Raw genomic sequence first — 16,508 nt, 5'->3', positions numbered from 1 at the left:
AATTAGCAGCCGACTTGCCCGCCACAAAGCGACGCACGCTCTGAAGGATGGTTAATTCGTTATGCGATGCAAATTTCAATGGCCGTAAGACTCGCACAGAGAAAACTGCGCGGTTTTTTTTTCCTTCTTCGATCGAGAACCCAGTAGGTGGTGTCGGATTCATACTGCGGCGTTGCGACTCGGCACTGCACAGCGTCAGGGGCATTATTATATTTACTGTTTCTGGCTCACGCATCACGCGAGCATTACTTTTGTACTTTCCATATTTTTCCTCTATTCCGCATTATCCCACACGTACCTACTAGTGCAGGCCATAGTAGTCTACGTTCCGCCTTCAATTTTTAAGGGCTTTTCTACCGATCGATCAACTTACAACGTCACAATTCACATTCCTAAATCATATCAACTTTACAAGAGTGAAATTCTAACAAAAGAACGTCTTCGTATACGTCCAATGTTTGCTGTCATTACAGCAGTTTTGCACTAATACCGGATAAAATATAGGGTGGTATCGGCTTGGATGTTGGCTACGTGTAATAATAATCGAATAAGACCAAACCTAATCAAACGAGATGGACCAAGTTATGCACGCACACATGTCTTTAAAAGAATCAGGTCCACTTGAGAGCTTCTTATATTTCGAAAGTCGGTAAAAATATAACGAAACCGTACACTCGATTTAGTTGAGCGTCCGCTCGAATGAATTCTTAAGTAGACCGCCCCAAGCGCTGTTCCCACCAAAATCTGACAAAGTGGCTTATAAATAGCTCAATTCAAATTTCTCTTCCGCACGATCACTCCTCAATATTTACTTCGTTTTGCATGTTCTCTTTTATTCAAATTTCAAAGTGTGGCTTTAAAAGACACAGACCACACTTGTACCTCCAGGCGAGCTATTACCAATCGCTTCAGATCAAAATTAGCAAAGTACACATTATGTCGCTATATATCTTCAGTCGAACATTAACTAATAGAAATATTGTCTGTCAGTTTACGATTTTCTTGTTGGCTTGCTTTCAGTTAACACGCCAAGAAAATAGATATAGAGCGCGGCAAAAGAAGCGTAACGACGAATTACATGATCGCGAAAAATAAAATGCTCAAAATAGCAGATAATCAACTTTTTAAAGCTTTTAAAATGAAGTCTTTAGCAGCAAATAAGATGGAGTGAAGCCAATAGAGCATTTTTAAATTCGAGTTAAATGACTCTGGTACTTTAATGTGGACGTTGTGGACTTTGGAGACGACAAAATTCTTGAATAATGAACATTTAATGAAGAGCAATTTCTAGCTAGTGATGATGTGCAGTGAGGAAATGAATTCTGTAAAATATTTTGCAAGTAAAAAAGCGCGCGCGCGTATGTGTGTACATCACGTGTGAACACACGATGAAAAACCAGTTTACATACTTGTTCGATATCGGAGCGGATAGAATGAATTTACGTAAATACGTATTAACGACACGAAGCGAGTAAAGTAGACTCGATTGAAATACATAAAAGATTGGCTATATAGCCGTGTACTTGTTTACGTCAAGCAGCACGTATTTGCCTCTTTTCCGCAAGTCCATTCCATATTCTACCTGATATGCGATGGCATCACGAGTGATAAGTATACAACCTACGCGCATTCTTTCGGCGAGAGTCACGAGTGAAGGGGGAGGGGGGAGGCGCTCTGAGAGAAAATGAAGTCTTGGCAGAAGCCGCAGACAGCACGTCGCCCATCGAGTATAATGGCACTTGGCTTTCAACTGTTGGGTGGCAGAAACGAAAAATCAGCCGGGCGAAGGGTAAACAGCAACGAAAAAAGCATAGCTTCGAAAATGATCAGACTTTCTCCGGCCAATCGACCAAATTGTCAGCAGACATGCTATTGATCAACTGGCTACAACATTACTGCTGGTTAGCTGCTACAACTGTGCAACAATCTGCTCTGCATACAGAACATCGTATATGATATTCCGTGACAAATATTTCACATGCCGTATTCCGGTTTCCAAGCGAGATACGTTAGCTACGTGGGCGACGCCATCTCCTGCGCCTTAGCTCCTTGAAGGTCGATCGTGGTGAGCCGTTGCCGTGTTTGCTTGTGTGCGCGTGCGCGTGCGCGTGCGCGCGCATGTGTGTGTTACAACGAAAGACCGGAATCGGCTACTGCTAGCATTAGCCAAAAAGCCTAAAGATGAAGCCGCTTCAAATCGTTAAGACCGGCATCATTCAACTAGAGTTAGCTTTAGCCACATTTTTATGTTGGCTGATTGAAATTAGGAGTAGTTCTCGTAAATTTTTTTACTTTTATTGTTTATTATGTCATTTCTATATCGCAGAAAATGATGATTGATAAACCGCCTGCCATTGAAGGATTTTCGTTCTAAAATATGAAGAAGTAACGTAAAGAATAATTATAAAAATATCACTCAGAAAATAGTTTTGTTGTTTTAACGACAGTAATCTAAAAAAATAAAGCATACATGACGGTTTTAATAAATAAATAATGTTATTCAAATGTTTCCTGTGATCAATAATCTAATATTCACAGAAATCATTCTACGTTATTTACTTAAAGGATAATAGCTGAATATTAACTATATATTCGAATACAATCACTATCATAAATAATATCGTTGTTCGATCGTTTTTAATATCTATTACTATTTTAACATCGCTTAACTGTAACTGCGCAATTATTCATAATAGTAAAGTAGCTAGTTAATTAATATAAATATGTAACTTTTAAATATAAAATGTTGGATTTTTATAATATTAAATAAATTCTTAGTAGTTTTTACCATGGATATGGCAAATTTTCATTGTTATTCTTTGACAGTGTTCTCTAGAACTAAGTTGAAAAATTTATTAACACTTAAAAATCTATTTTCATATCTATATTAGAATACAATTTAAATCATTGCCAAAAAATTTTTGTATAAACACTTTTTCACAAAAAATTTAAGCTCTAGATAGCTGATTTTTCGTTTCTATTACTTCTCAATCGTATAAATGTACATATACGAATTGTGAGATCCCCGTTGATTTATTATATTGATTGTCATTTATACAACCGTATCCAGTTGCTTTTTCTAAAGTTTTGTATAACTTTTAAGAGCATCTTACATGAATCTATCTCACAGATCTCGTTATTTTTATTTATTAAACTTTTATAAATATCGTGTCTAGCCATCTTTTGAAATTACTTAAAGAGGTCTGTATAACGCGATGTTTAAAAATAAATGATAACAGCAAAATAGTTGAAAATATCGGTATGTATTTTATATGGGCTTATTATATGGGGTTTCGCATCTTCTTAATAAATTAACCTATTGTTATGCAGTTATATATCTTAATTGTCGTCGTTCATCTTTCATGCAACATTCAAACCTATAGAAGAATATTAAACAAACAGTTCTTTCGTAAATCATGATACATCATGATGACTCATGCAATATACGCACTATATATCCACACCTTCAATATTGCCGCGGAACATATATATATCTATATACATATATATATCAATTAATATCTCTATATGATCATCTGTCGATAATATTGACAGGTTATATATAGTTAAGTTATAGTAAAGATATAATCTTTATCGTTACCATGAAGTCGATATAATAATAGTATTCATACACGGGAATCTAACCGAGAATTAACGAAAATAAAAAAAGCTGAAACAAAGTATGAATCCAAATGAATACTAAAATTTGCACAGTTGAATTCAAATTGACTGTTTATAAACAACTTTATTTTACTTCGCTTGTTACTAGGTGGCGGTGAGTCTCTACACTAAGATCTAGTTAACATCTATGTAACATGGCAATGTAACTTTGTTGAGCCAATAAAATCACTATCTATCTATCTAGTTAACATCCTTTACCGGTTGCTTAGTACACTAGATCTGTACTAAGCAACAGGTAAAGGGTAAGCCAATCCCAATACGCGCAGAATGTGCAGCGTGCCAATGTTTATAGACAATATATATTTTATTAGTGCTGTAGACAATTTACCGGCTTCGAGAAAGTCCCTATATTATAGGAAACAGCTATAAGCTCTCGTGGTCCCCCCACCACATCTGCATATGGGCAATAGCGATAAAAAAAAGTATATTGTTAATGAATCCCGTAACAAAATGTACAATTTCTTGAAAAAAAAATTGCGCGTGAGTTTTGCAAAAGATTGGTACTAGTTAATCGTTTAAGAAACTAATAGGAACTGTACGTGCATCAAAAAACGGCGTGGTGAACTTTATTAAGTTTTTTAACAATGATTGAGCACGAGTGTAATCAGTTTTGCTAACTTTGCTACCAATCTAATTGTTCTCAATTTTAAAATGTTTTTTCGTTATTATCGTTTTATTTTTTTTTAAATGAAATATACATATTTAGATAGAAAAAATTACTTGAAAAATCTAGAAGTATTAGAATTTTCGAATGAATGTCTCATGAAGAACCTACGTTATAACTTTACCCAGTCGGATAGCAAAATCAAAATCAAATAATTACTTATTTACATGAAATATTTCTGGTGTAATATTAATATATCTGGAACAATGTATGCAGCTACGTTGAAATGGATGTCTTTTCTGATTTACTATGTAGCTATCCATTGCTTTATATTTTATGTTGATGTATCGTACATTTACGATTGGTATAAAGATCGACTATTTTTTAATATGAAAAATAATTCAGTCTATGACTATGTTATTGGTATGTTTTTTTTCAATTATGATAAATAAATATACAATACTAGTTTATCCATTAATAAATCTCTAATTTTAAGTTGGCTCAGGAAGTGCAGGATCAATTTTGGCTACTCGGTTATTAAATTCTGGATATAAAGTAATATTAATTGAAGCAGGTGGCAATCCTGGCTACTTATTTAACATTCCAGTATTAACACCATTGTTGTTGAATACAGAATATGATTGGAAATATAAAACTGTTCCACAGAGGCATGCATGCAAAGGTTTGAAAAATAATCAGAGCTCTTGGTCAGCTGGAAAAATTGTAGGTGGTTCTAGTAGACTCAATTTTATGGTACATGTACAAGGACATGACAAGGATTATAGCTCTTGGTTTTCAGATTATCGAGGTAACATACATTTTCAATTTGTCTGTCATAATTTTAACACAAACTTATCTTAAATACATTCTTAAGAACATTTATACACCATAAGCGATATTATGCATTTCAATAGCCAAAACTGGTATTCAAAATTAGCCGATGGAATACTAGAAGGAATAAGTGAATTATCATATTCCTTGAGAAATATAAATGAAAAATCAGGAACTGGTGAGGCTAAACAAGTTTGTGTATAATTTATGTATTATTCATTTTTTATATAATGTTTATATTATATTTAGGTTTCATGAGAGCACAATTAACTATAAAAAATGGAGAACGCTGGAGTACAGATAGAATAATAAATCATAGTTATCATTTATATAAGAGGATGACTATAATTACCCATACATTAGTTCAAAAGGTACAATTCAAGTAGTTTTAAATAATACCAGACCAGTTGTTTTCATCATCCTTTTATAATTTCAGGTTTTATTCAAGTCCAATAAAGCAGTGGGCTTGGAGTTTATTAAGAACAATCTAATTTATAAAGTATTTGCCAGGAAAGGTGTAATTTTAAGCGCAGGAGCAATTGGCTCTCCTAAATTGTTAATGCTTTCTGGCATTGGACCAAAGAAGCACTTGGAGGAACTTAAAGTAAGCCTGATACTAATTGAATTGTAATCGGATTATAAGTAAACTTACAAGCGTATATTCTGATAAAATTATTATTCTAAGTTGTTTTATATTGTTTCATATTAGATTAGGACAGTTGTGGATCTACCAGTTGGTAATCACTTGATGGATCACATAATCACTGGACTAGATCTTGTAACAATCAATCGCGATGAGGCTTTAAGTATCATTGATATCATTAACCCTTATTCAGCTATAGACTATTACTTAAATGGACAAGGTATGAAGGATTTCAGTTTTAAAAGCAAAATTTTATTACAATTTAAAATCCATAGCAAATTAATAAGACGTAGACTTTTCATTTTTCATCTAATATCAAATATTTTTTAAGTTTGGAGTTTCTTTTCACAACATATCTTACAAATGCTGTGTAATCTGTTAATTCTCAAATATTGAAAGATCATATTTTATTCAAAACTAATTTTGTTATCATTGTATAATAGAATAAAGAAGCCTATCTAATGCATAGAAAATTTTTAACTCTATAAAACCATTTAAATTAATTAAATGAATTTTCAAGTCATCAAAAAATTAATTTGATTACATTAATCATCTAAAAGTCTAACAAGTTTTTAGGCCCATGGACATCGGCTGGAGTTGATGTTCTTGGTACCTTTCACAGCAATCATCAGAATGTTGATTCTGCTCCAGATCTTCAAATAATGACTTTTCCTGTTGGTCTGTCACAAGATAATGGAATACTATTGAAACAACATTTAGGAATCCCAGAGGATGTACATTTTCTTTTATATTTCTTATTACTACAAATTAATTAAAAAGATTATTAAATGATTTTATTATTAGGTTTTCAACAATTATTTTTTGCCACTTGTATATAAAACCGCAATTACAATTGCTCCAGTATTGTTACATCCAAAAAGTTATGGGTCAGTGAAACTCAGAAGCTCTAATCCCCTTGATGATCCAATTATCGATCCAAATTATTTATCAAATAAAGAAGATGTAAATAAATTGATTCAAGGTAATTTTTGTAACAGTTTAAAAATCTTACATTAATTACATTTTCAAAGGAGGTGGCTTCTAGCCAGCTCAACTTGTTGAGCTTCAGAACAAATTTAACCCATTATTGCATAAAATTTTCAAAATTTATGCCAAACTTCAAGTTGTGTGTTTCGATAGATTTAAAAAAATGCTCGTAAATTTAAGAATATTAATTTAAAATAAATTCGTAACTCCAAGTCATTCAAACATTTGCAAAAGCCTACTATTATTATATAGAACACTACTTGCTTGTTTTGTCATTTTGTCAATTTATCAATAAAATTACATGAAAAACAGTGAATAAGTATATACATCCTCTAGGAAAAGTTTAATAAAATATGGTAAAATTAAAACTACACATAGTTCATAAATGATTTCTCATTCATAGAATGTTTTAAAAGCTAAATATTATATTGTATTTAAGGCATTGAATTTATCAAGAAATTAATAAATACAAAAAGTATGAGAAAGCTTGGCGCTGAAATGTATGAAAAACGATTTCCTGGTTGTGAAAACATCCAGTTCGATACAACAACATATTGGGAATGTTATATTAGACATGTTACTCTATCAACTTATCATCCAGCTGGGACTTGCGGTATGGGAAGAGTTGTTGATGCTAATTTCAGGTAATAAATAGAATACTTAAATGACTTTATTTCTGAATAAACAAGTACAGAAACTTTCTTTCACTATAGAGTGTATGGTACTAGAAATCTGTTTGTTGTGGATGCATCAGTTTTTCAACAGTTACCTAGCGGAAATATAAATACGCCAGTTGTCGCACTTGCCGAAAAAGCTGCGAAAATACTAACGAAAAATTTAAGACAATACAGACTTAATACCTGTTACTGTAATATTAAAGAGATTTTTTTGATACATTAACATAATCATACAATATAAGGATTTTAATGCAATAAAAAAATATTATTCGTACTAACAAAGTGAAAAGATGACTTTATTCAATTGATATTTTATAATATATAAGACCAGTAATCAAAGATTTAGTGTGTATAGTTTTATACACGTGTAAAGTAAGTTATATAAGTCAAAAATATATTTTTGCTGTATGCTTAACATAATGTTTATACATATTTACCTAGTCACTGAGAAATAGTATAATGAAAGAACTTTATGTAACTTCTATGTATGACATGTTTCATAACAAGTAAAATCAAATGACTGCTTTGAATACCAAAAAATTTTTTAGCTTTTAATGTCGTCTCAAATTTATAATTATCAAGTTACTTGAAAAGCCATTCCACTATGAAAAATTTTTTGCTTATGATAGTAAAAATGACTTGAAAGGTCACAATTAAAAAAACTAGCTCAACCAACTCTAAGGAATGTTGTCAAAATGATTAGTCTATGTAGGCATAGGAAAAAAGTTTAATTATACGTAATGTATGTACACAAAAATATTTATAACTCTAGCAGTATTAATAGAAATAACGTAAATCATTTGCATTAATGCATGTTACATTATCATATTACAATCCTGCTAATTGATAAGTTGATCGTACTTTTTTAAAATATTTGTAACAAAAAATTACAATCTAAGTAAACTATTAACTTATCTTCACTTTTCTATCGAATAAAAAAAATTATGCATTAAATATTACACGTTAACTATTTGAATCTGCAATGGAGTTGAATAAATCAAACAAATTTTATCATAAGCTATTTAGTGCGAAAAAATAAATGTATTATAAATTAATTAGGGAATGAATAAAGAATTCCTTAAATTTTTCCATTGCTGAAGATAAAACAATCTTCCTGTCTTCTTACATATTAAATTTTTTATACACAAATTTGTAAAAAGCATTGATAGAATAGCAATATTACACATTGAAATATAGCAAGAAATAGAATCATGAATTATGGTATACTTTTAATGTATTGTGTAAAAAAAATAATTTCTAGACTATTCAAAATAAAGATAAGATATAAATATATATTTATATCTACATATGTGTACACATTTGTATGTACTTTTTTGAAGTTCAATAGTAATTTACAGATATAATTAAGAAAAAGTCTTTCACGCATATTACATCAATCTTTTTACTAAAGTGTATCAAATCTTATTAATCAAGAAAAGGAAACTTGATTTCAGTAATACTTTCGTCTGTTGTCATGGCGGTATGATCGATGAGATGAATGTTTATTATATGGTTTATTGTCTCGATTATGTTGTCGATTGTCATAATAATCACGATCACGATACGGATGATTGCGATTTTGATATCTGTTTCCTCGATTATAATCTGAGGAATTTTTTGAACCTTGAAGAGAATTTTGACTGGGATAGTTCATCATACCAGGTAACATAAATACATTGTTTGGTGCGAATGCTGTAGGTGCCATGTTACCTATCAAAATTTGTTGGCTTAATTCCATCTCACTTTGAATTTTAGATGCCTTATGTTCCATTGCGTTAGTTTGATACATAAAATTCAAATTTGCACTGTGCTGCGACTGTCTGTTAAAATTAGAATTTTCTATAGAATTATTTCGAGATTTCATATTCAACGTCCGACTAAACAAAGAAGTTCCATCAAATAGATCTAATACATATGGCACCGAAGATAAGTGCTTGAACGTCACAAATCCAAAATTCTTTTGTTTACCATCTCGATCTTTCGGGATACTTACTTTTTCCACAGGACCACCCTAAAATAAAATATGAGAAATATAAACCATTATGCAATTCAAGGAACAATGCAGATCAAAAGATGAAATGCGACGTTGAATGAGTTCGTCAATACAATGATGTCACAATTCTTTGATTCAGGGATTTAATTTAAAAATATCGGACAAAATCAGAGATACAGTAATTTATGTACCTGCATAAATAATTCATAAAGTATATCCTCTGTAACTTTTTCGTGTAGACCCCCACACCAAATAGTTCTCATATCGTCGTCACCCATGATCTCGCAAATTTTATTTAAACAAATCGAAGAGTGACCAATTTTGTACAATCTTTCATCAAAACGAGTTAAAATATGCTGATTGTTTTGATTTAAACTCGAACTATCTGGTCCGAACCTCAAAAAGGCGAAAGTCCAAACAATACCTAATTTAAAGAAAATTAGAGTATCTAGACGGACATTTATATCATATATATATCTAGATAGACAGCGCCACTTTTAGCATCACGAGATTCACGAGGCGGAAAATTCAAAATGCCTATATACACATCCATTAAAACATGATTCTCGTTATTATTTTTTACTATCAAGGCATTGCAAATCTCTTATAATCAATTTCACCTCTTTATCGATTACGCAACTTTTATCGAATCGTGTCCATGGCCTTGTTAATAAAAAATAACGAAGAAATACGATAGAAATCGTTTAACAAAATTATTTATTTAAAAAATAATAGAAATAACACGTTTCTACATTTCGATGAGTTTTCAATCAATAAAATAGAAAATATGTATCGCTATTTATTTCTATTACATGAATATTACAGATTTGTTAAAATCTTTTACAAAAATACAATACACTTTTATATTTACTTATTTACTATTGTGCGAACAAGTACGAACTAGTTGTAAAACTTATTTTGATTTTATCTTTAAATAAACTTTATAATGTATCTTTTTGTTGAAATATGAGTAATTTTACATGCTACACACACACACACACACACACACACCTACATACGTACATTTCACGTGTATATGAGCTATGACGTATTGAGTTTATTTACGAGCATGTGCTGATTATATAAGACTGGTATCTCTGAGTGTACGCTCTTACTAAGTTGATGTAAAGCAAGAGGCTGAATGAGCAAACGCATTACTTTATATACTATGTAGAAATATTATTCACAGTACATTATAATTTAGTATGAAACAAGTTGTTCATTTATTGATAATCCAAAATCACTTTAATTATTAACACTTTTATTCCTTTTGTTTTCATCTATAAAAGCTAATTAATTGTATATGCTATTAGACTAACTTATCAACATACCAACCGTTTAGACTATATGATCCTTCGTTATTGACGCATCGAAAAATAAATAATTCCGTAAAATTGTTTGTACGTGTGTATGCGTGTGGATGTGTACGTGCGTGTATGCCAAAAAAAATCGTATCCAAAAACATACACTTTACTGCTACTGTAATTTTTTCATTTGTTTGAAAAAAGCCTACTTTGTGCTATTTTGCAAAATATGCTATTTCTAGAAAAATAAATAAAATATATTTTTAATCATTCTCCTAAATCCCGCGCCGACTTATAATTTTTAATTATGTCGTTAACGCATCAGCTACATTTTTTAATTACTTATCACTATTACATACTCGATTTTTTTCATATAAAATATATGTAGAAATATTTTGATTAAATAGCACCGGTGCGCATAATTTATATTGTATATTTGCTGATTAACAATCAACTGTATCGATTAACAATAATTATATACGAATAAGAATAACATAGTCTATAAAATTTACAGTAACTTAATTAACATTAACTTTGTAAGTAGAATCTTCTAATAAATATATAACTTTCTAAAATGCTCTTTAATACATTTTTTTAATATAATAAATCGCTTTCGATTGTTTTAATGTGTTTTATTATATTATATATGTTTTTATTCAATTATATTGAGTCTTGAGAATAATTTTGTCATAACATATATTACTAGACAAATTGTATAATGAAAGTATTAGTTATTTTCAAATTATAAAATACAACTTTGGTAGAAATTAAAAACAATGAGGTATAACCTAATATATTGAAAATAGGTTATAGCTCATTATTTTTAATACTACGCAATGCAAATGTATGCTGTAAAATACAATGGATAGATTATCCGGCTTTAAAAAATATAATATCGAGTTTAGAGATTTTAGAAACATAACTGAACATTTTAGATATTCAGAGTAATGATTAGCTAATGTCACGATGGTGCTTTCTGTATATTAATGTTATCATCTAAGTGATCACAATGAATTGAACAATGTTGATAAGAGACGGCACTGGCATGTCCTGATCTACCAGAAGTCATTGGTTTGCCTTCATCCCATCTGTCCTTTGATGGATCGTAAATCTCGACGATGTTAACGAACGATGTTCCATCAAATCCGCCTGCAATAATAATAATAAATATATCTCTCAATTTTAAAAGTATTTCTATTGTATTAAAATATTCTAAAATATTGTATTAAAAATATTCCGGTCAAATAAAAAAACTACCCATTGCATAAAGTTTGCCATCTAAGGCAGTCAAACTTAAAGCACTGCGGGCAATTCTCAACGGACTTGCATATTCCCAAGTGTTTTTTTCGGTATCATATCTTTCAACTGAACAAAGTTGACTATTGCCATCGTAGCCGCCAACAACGTAGATATATTGCCCGATACTAGCAACACCAGAGCCAGAGCGTCGGGTATTCATGGGGGCAACTTTGTTCCATTCATCATTCTCAGGATGATAACATTCAACCGAATTCAAACGCTCAGTTCCGTCATACCCTCCTATAGCATACAAAAGCCTATAACCCAATTGATGGGCGTTATTTTAAGAAATCAATCCGTCAGTTAAAATAATAATAACACTTATTATTCTACCTATTTACTACAGCCACTCCAACTCCTAATCTTTTAGTGCACATAGGCTTTATATTTGTCCACGTGTCATTTTCAGGATCATAGCACTCAACAGTATGATGAGTTTCGGTATTGGAACTTCCTCCTACTGCATACAATAAACCATCCATAACAGCAACGCCAACGCGATTTCTCGGAACGGTTAATGGGCTGCAGGGTCTCCATTGATCGGTCGCAGGATTATAACGATCAACCCAATCACTGTCATATCTGTTGGTCGCACGATTGGTGCTACTATAATTGAAGTTTCAATAAACAGAAAAAAACTAATACTCATAAAAGTAACGCGATAAACGCTATTAGACAATGATGAAGGAAAAATAGCTTGTTTGCATTGACTTACTTATGGCCTGGAGTATTATTCCTGCCTCCAATAGCATAAAAATAGCCCTTAAGAAATACTCCTCCTAAGCCCGACCTGGGAACTAATAGTTTGGCATGGGTCGTCCAGCTTTTATCGTCAACGTTGTATCCTTCTAATAAATCCAATGAATGCTGAAAAAAGCCACCTACGATATAAATAACTCTTGGCGTGTTTGGCGTTCTTTCCTTAACAATGGGTTTCTTATGCAATGTTAGTTCTTTGAAAATCTGTGCCAAATATTCTCTGCAAGCAGGAAGTTTCTTCATAACTTCGCAATGTTTCATTTGCTCACGCAAAAAACTAGGTGTCAAGTACTGACATCGAACAGCATGTAAAATATGTTCCATTTTTGGTCCACGAGCTTCTTCATTGTACTTTACCCACTTGAGAACAGCATTATACACCTCCCGTTCCTCTTGTACATTTAACTCATCTTTGCGAACAAGGGATACTATGGAAAAAACAAAGATTATCACTTAGTTATTAATTAACAATTAGTATAAGTTAATTATTTTCAACAACATTTTAATGAATACCTAATTGTAATGCAGACAATTGGAGAAATTCTTCTTCTTGACAAATCTGACTAAAGTGTTGAACTATAAATTGATTTGCCTTGCTTTGAAGAAGTGAGCAGCCATGTTGTTCTGCGAAATTCGCAATGCCAATAGCATTTGTGGGGTCCAGTTGCTTTTCAAGAAATGTACAGCAAGCATTAACAACACTGGATACCTTGGCATCAGATAAATAATCAATTGCATTGCCAGTTAAGATAAAATAATAGTACATTAAAATTAAAAAATTACTACTTTTACAAATCCACTATTGAGATACATTACCTGAAACATTGTTGCAGCAGGTAATAGAGAGCAGACAGTTACTTCTGTAATACGTACATTGCCAGTATACATAAAATTGACCAGTTTAGCCATTGCTGTAGGACATACACCTTGTAGTTTAACTCTTGTCATCTCACACTCTTTTAGTCCTCCAGTAAACATGGCCTATAAAAATTCAACATATCTAATTACAAGCTTCTTTTTCACAATTCACAATTTTAATCAATGAAATGAATAAAAATTTTAAGAAAATGGAATTCATTTTTGTCAAGTTTAATTAGATTCATTAGATGATATTTACTTTGAAATAAGGACTGGCAGCAGCAAGGATGACTTTGTGAGCATGAAATAATTCTGAACCAACTTCCAACACAACATCAGTCAGCATATGGTGACTGCGCATAATATGCATCATTTTCATAACACGCCTGATATATGTAGACATATAAAATGACATATCCTCGAGGTCTCCACATTTCTCTGTGTTAACATCATTATCTCTTTCTTCTCCTGGATCGCATGATGAACTGGTGGCATATTCAGGAAATGAACTATTGCAACTTTGCCCAAGCAAATACTCATCTTCTGCATCCATTAAACTAGTCTACAAAATACCTCTGCTAAAAATCATTCAGTAGACATGTATTTGTTGTCTAATGCTACTGTAGTTGTTGAGAAGACAACTTTAACAAATGTTTCAACTTGAAAAAAATAAAATAAGATGAACAATTGAACTAGCATACACAAAATGTTTGATAAAATCTAGAAATAGAGCATAGAATTCGGAAAAAATGCGCGTGATGTTATTCTCCTGCTAATTGATTTGGTTAATTGGTTATGTATCGGCAAGCTTGAATCGTTGGAAAAATCGAGTGGTCGATGACAACACGATTTTTAGTCAAGGCCACGAGAGATAAGCCTACAAAGCTGAGAAGTTATAGAAAAATGAGGGGAGTCTCGTAGGAGAATGGTTGCTTGTTCATACAGTGTATAATTCCTGTAAAAAATACTGCAAATAGATAGTACTTGTGAAAAAGACTCACATGCTTTAAACATTATTTTCAAATACCCACGATATTTGTCTACTTATAGGTACATAAGTACTTATATCGAGTGACTAACTGTCAAAATATCGATTCTAACCTCAATTGGAGGTGTGAAAATTCGAATATGCTAGCCTGGTATGTGTAAATACGTGTAACGTGTCAAATAAAAAACGGGCAAGAAGTGTGGTGTTGTTGATGTACTTACAGGACTTGGTAACTGTATAATACTGAAAAAGAAATTGGTAGTAGATAATTAAAAGCAGCCCGACACGAAGAGTTTTTTTCTATAAAAATTCGTATGTTGTCTCACGCGCAAGTTCAGAACAAACCACGGTGGCGCTCTTGAGAAACTGCTTACTGCAGATGACGATGACTATTGATGAAAAAGATCTTGTTTGTCTCTTCTCTAATCGCTATTCGTGCGTAGTCCCTCACTGTTGAGCGAACAGCCGTGACTTTCAATTGATTTTAGCATGATAATCCCATACAGAAGGCAAGCTGTCACGATAGAAAGTTGTTGACACGCCATTCACTGTATTCGACTGAATTAAAATAACCGAGCTAGGACTCAGCTAGGAGAAGCGCGTTTGAGTGATAAGGCGCTAATCGATTGAATCGAACGGTCGAAAAGACGAACACGAGCATAAGGTATGAATGCTATACCTATCTATTTTGGAGCAATCAGGAAGAACAATGGATCGCCGAGTAGCAGATGGTGGTAAAAACGAGCAAACCGATCCGCTCAGATCGGCGTCTCATATCAACAATAATAAGCGATGGCTTGCAGCTGACGTCATTGTAATTTTTCCCACGTCATCGTTGTCACTTAATTTCGTTTTCACATATTCAGTTTGTTTATTTAAAACGCGCAAAAAAAAATATATGCGTAATATATTATTTTTAATTTAATGGAAAATTATCGCGAAATCGCGCAAGCAAAGTGAAAAGTTTGTGATCTAAAAAATTGAGTTGAAAACGTTGAATTTTATGATTTAAATTGTTTCTTCTGGATGAATCGCCTCACAAAGTTATAAACGACTAAAGTTAATTAAATGAATAGCTTAAAATTTACAATAAAATTATTGGAATTTTTTACATCAAAAAATTATTTATGATACACGGAAAATTATCCAAAATCAAAATTATTAATTTAACAACCAGAATTTGAACAATAATTAAATAACGAATTCCCAAATTATTTCTTTTGCTATTATAAAATCCACGATCAGATAACAATCGTTTTCACTTATTTTACGAGTATGTAAAATTGAATCGCTATCTCGCAACGTAATTTTAAATATTTAATTAAATTATCAATTTTTTATTTATTGATAACTGTTAAAAAATCAGTTATAAAGGTGTCAAATTCTTGCTTCTTTTTCTTAAGGTGCTGGTTTCGCTGTATTACATTTAAATTCGTATTGCATTTGCTTATGGCAAAATTGTTCATTATATTTATTTGTAAATTAAATTACGCTATAAATATTACCAAATAAATACTCATAATAAGTTTAAATTCGAGATCAGCGCATTGAAGTTGACGAAAAAAGTTCTTTTGTTCATTTTAAAAGCTTGCATTTGTCGATTTTGCATAGTAAACAATAAATTTCGCACGTCTGAGACGTCACACTCCTTATATGGTTCTAATTTTGATCAAGTACCTTATACATTTAAGCGCGTATGTGAGGTGGCGCCTTAGTTTTGATAGCGCTTTTCTTTAGTTTCGGATGTATGGCGGGTTACCATTGCGCAGTGAAAAGCAAAACAAAAGAATAGATCAGACTTGACCGTTACTATATATATATATATATATATATATATATATATATATATACACAGAGGTTTATTCATCCGCAGAAACCTGTATG

The 16,508-nt window shown here is 31.8% G+C and overlaps 3 protein-coding genes across 13 annotated transcripts; 1 reads left to right on the top strand and 2 right to left on the bottom strand.

The window, feature by feature from the left end:
* The first annotated feature begins 3,919 nt into the window (after positions 1-3,919).
* Positions 3,920-7,746, top strand: LOC131664983 (glucose dehydrogenase [FAD, quinone]-like). 2 transcript variants are annotated; one of them, XM_058936527.1, is made up of 10 exons: positions 3,920-4,708; positions 4,782-5,093; positions 5,160-5,294; positions 5,366-5,487; positions 5,553-5,720; positions 5,826-5,979; positions 6,336-6,493; positions 6,564-6,741; positions 7,186-7,390; positions 7,460-7,746. In XM_058936527.1, the coding sequence occupies exons 1-10, from the start codon at positions 4,513-4,515 to the stop codon at positions 7,644-7,646; spliced, it is 1,815 nt and encodes a 604-aa protein (XP_058792510.1). In that variant the 5' UTR covers positions 3,920-4,512; the 3' UTR covers positions 7,647-7,746. The 2 variants fall into 2 exon arrangements, with proteins under 2 accessions (XP_058792510.1, XP_058792511.1); XM_058936528.1 differs by having other exon boundaries at positions 3,921-4,708; positions 4,791-5,093.
* Positions 7,747-7,863: 117 nt separating this feature from the next.
* On the bottom strand, positions 7,864-9,854 carry LOC131664985 (RNA-binding protein 7). Its single transcript, XM_058936530.1, has 2 exons — positions 9,608-9,854; positions 7,864-9,434 (listed from the first exon to the last, which is right to left on the bottom strand). The coding sequence occupies exons 1-2, from the start codon at positions 9,692-9,694 to the stop codon at positions 8,874-8,876; spliced, it is 648 nt and encodes a 215-aa protein (XP_058792513.1). The 5' UTR covers positions 9,695-9,854; the 3' UTR covers positions 7,864-8,873.
* Positions 9,855-10,163: 309 nt separating this feature from the next.
* LOC131665193 (kelch-like ECH-associated protein 1B) lies at positions 10,164-15,392 on the bottom strand. Of its 10 annotated transcripts, none has more exons than XM_058936906.1 (9): positions 15,304-15,392; positions 14,951-15,138; positions 13,896-14,867; positions 13,595-13,759; positions 13,292-13,487; positions 12,735-13,206; positions 12,353-12,625; positions 11,978-12,276; positions 10,164-11,869 (listed from the first exon to the last, which is right to left on the bottom strand). In XM_058936906.1, exons 3-9 carry the CDS (start codon positions 14,187-14,189, stop codon positions 11,682-11,684), a joined length of 1,887 nt encoding a protein of 628 aa, XP_058792889.1. In that variant the 5' UTR covers positions 14,190-14,867; positions 14,951-15,138; positions 15,304-15,392; the 3' UTR covers positions 10,164-11,681. The 10 variants fall into 10 exon arrangements, with proteins under 10 accessions (XP_058792889.1, XP_058792894.1, XP_058792895.1 ...); XM_058936911.1 differs by having other exon boundaries at positions 13,896-14,198; positions 14,638-14,867; positions 14,951-15,378; XM_058936912.1 differs by having other exon boundaries at positions 13,896-14,214; positions 14,846-14,867; positions 14,951-15,378.
* Positions 15,393-16,508: the final 1,116 nt, after the last annotated feature.

This window comes from Phymastichus coffea, unplaced genomic scaffold, assembly GCF_024137745.1.
Source record: "Phymastichus coffea isolate CEN01 unplaced genomic scaffold, Cenicafe_Pcof_1.1 PCOF00047, whole genome shotgun sequence".
Lineage (NCBI taxonomy): Eukaryota > Metazoa > Arthropoda > Insecta > Hymenoptera > Eulophidae > Phymastichus > Phymastichus coffea.
Note: the sequence above shows the minus strand (reverse complement) of the source record. Positions and strands in the feature narration are given on the sequence as shown.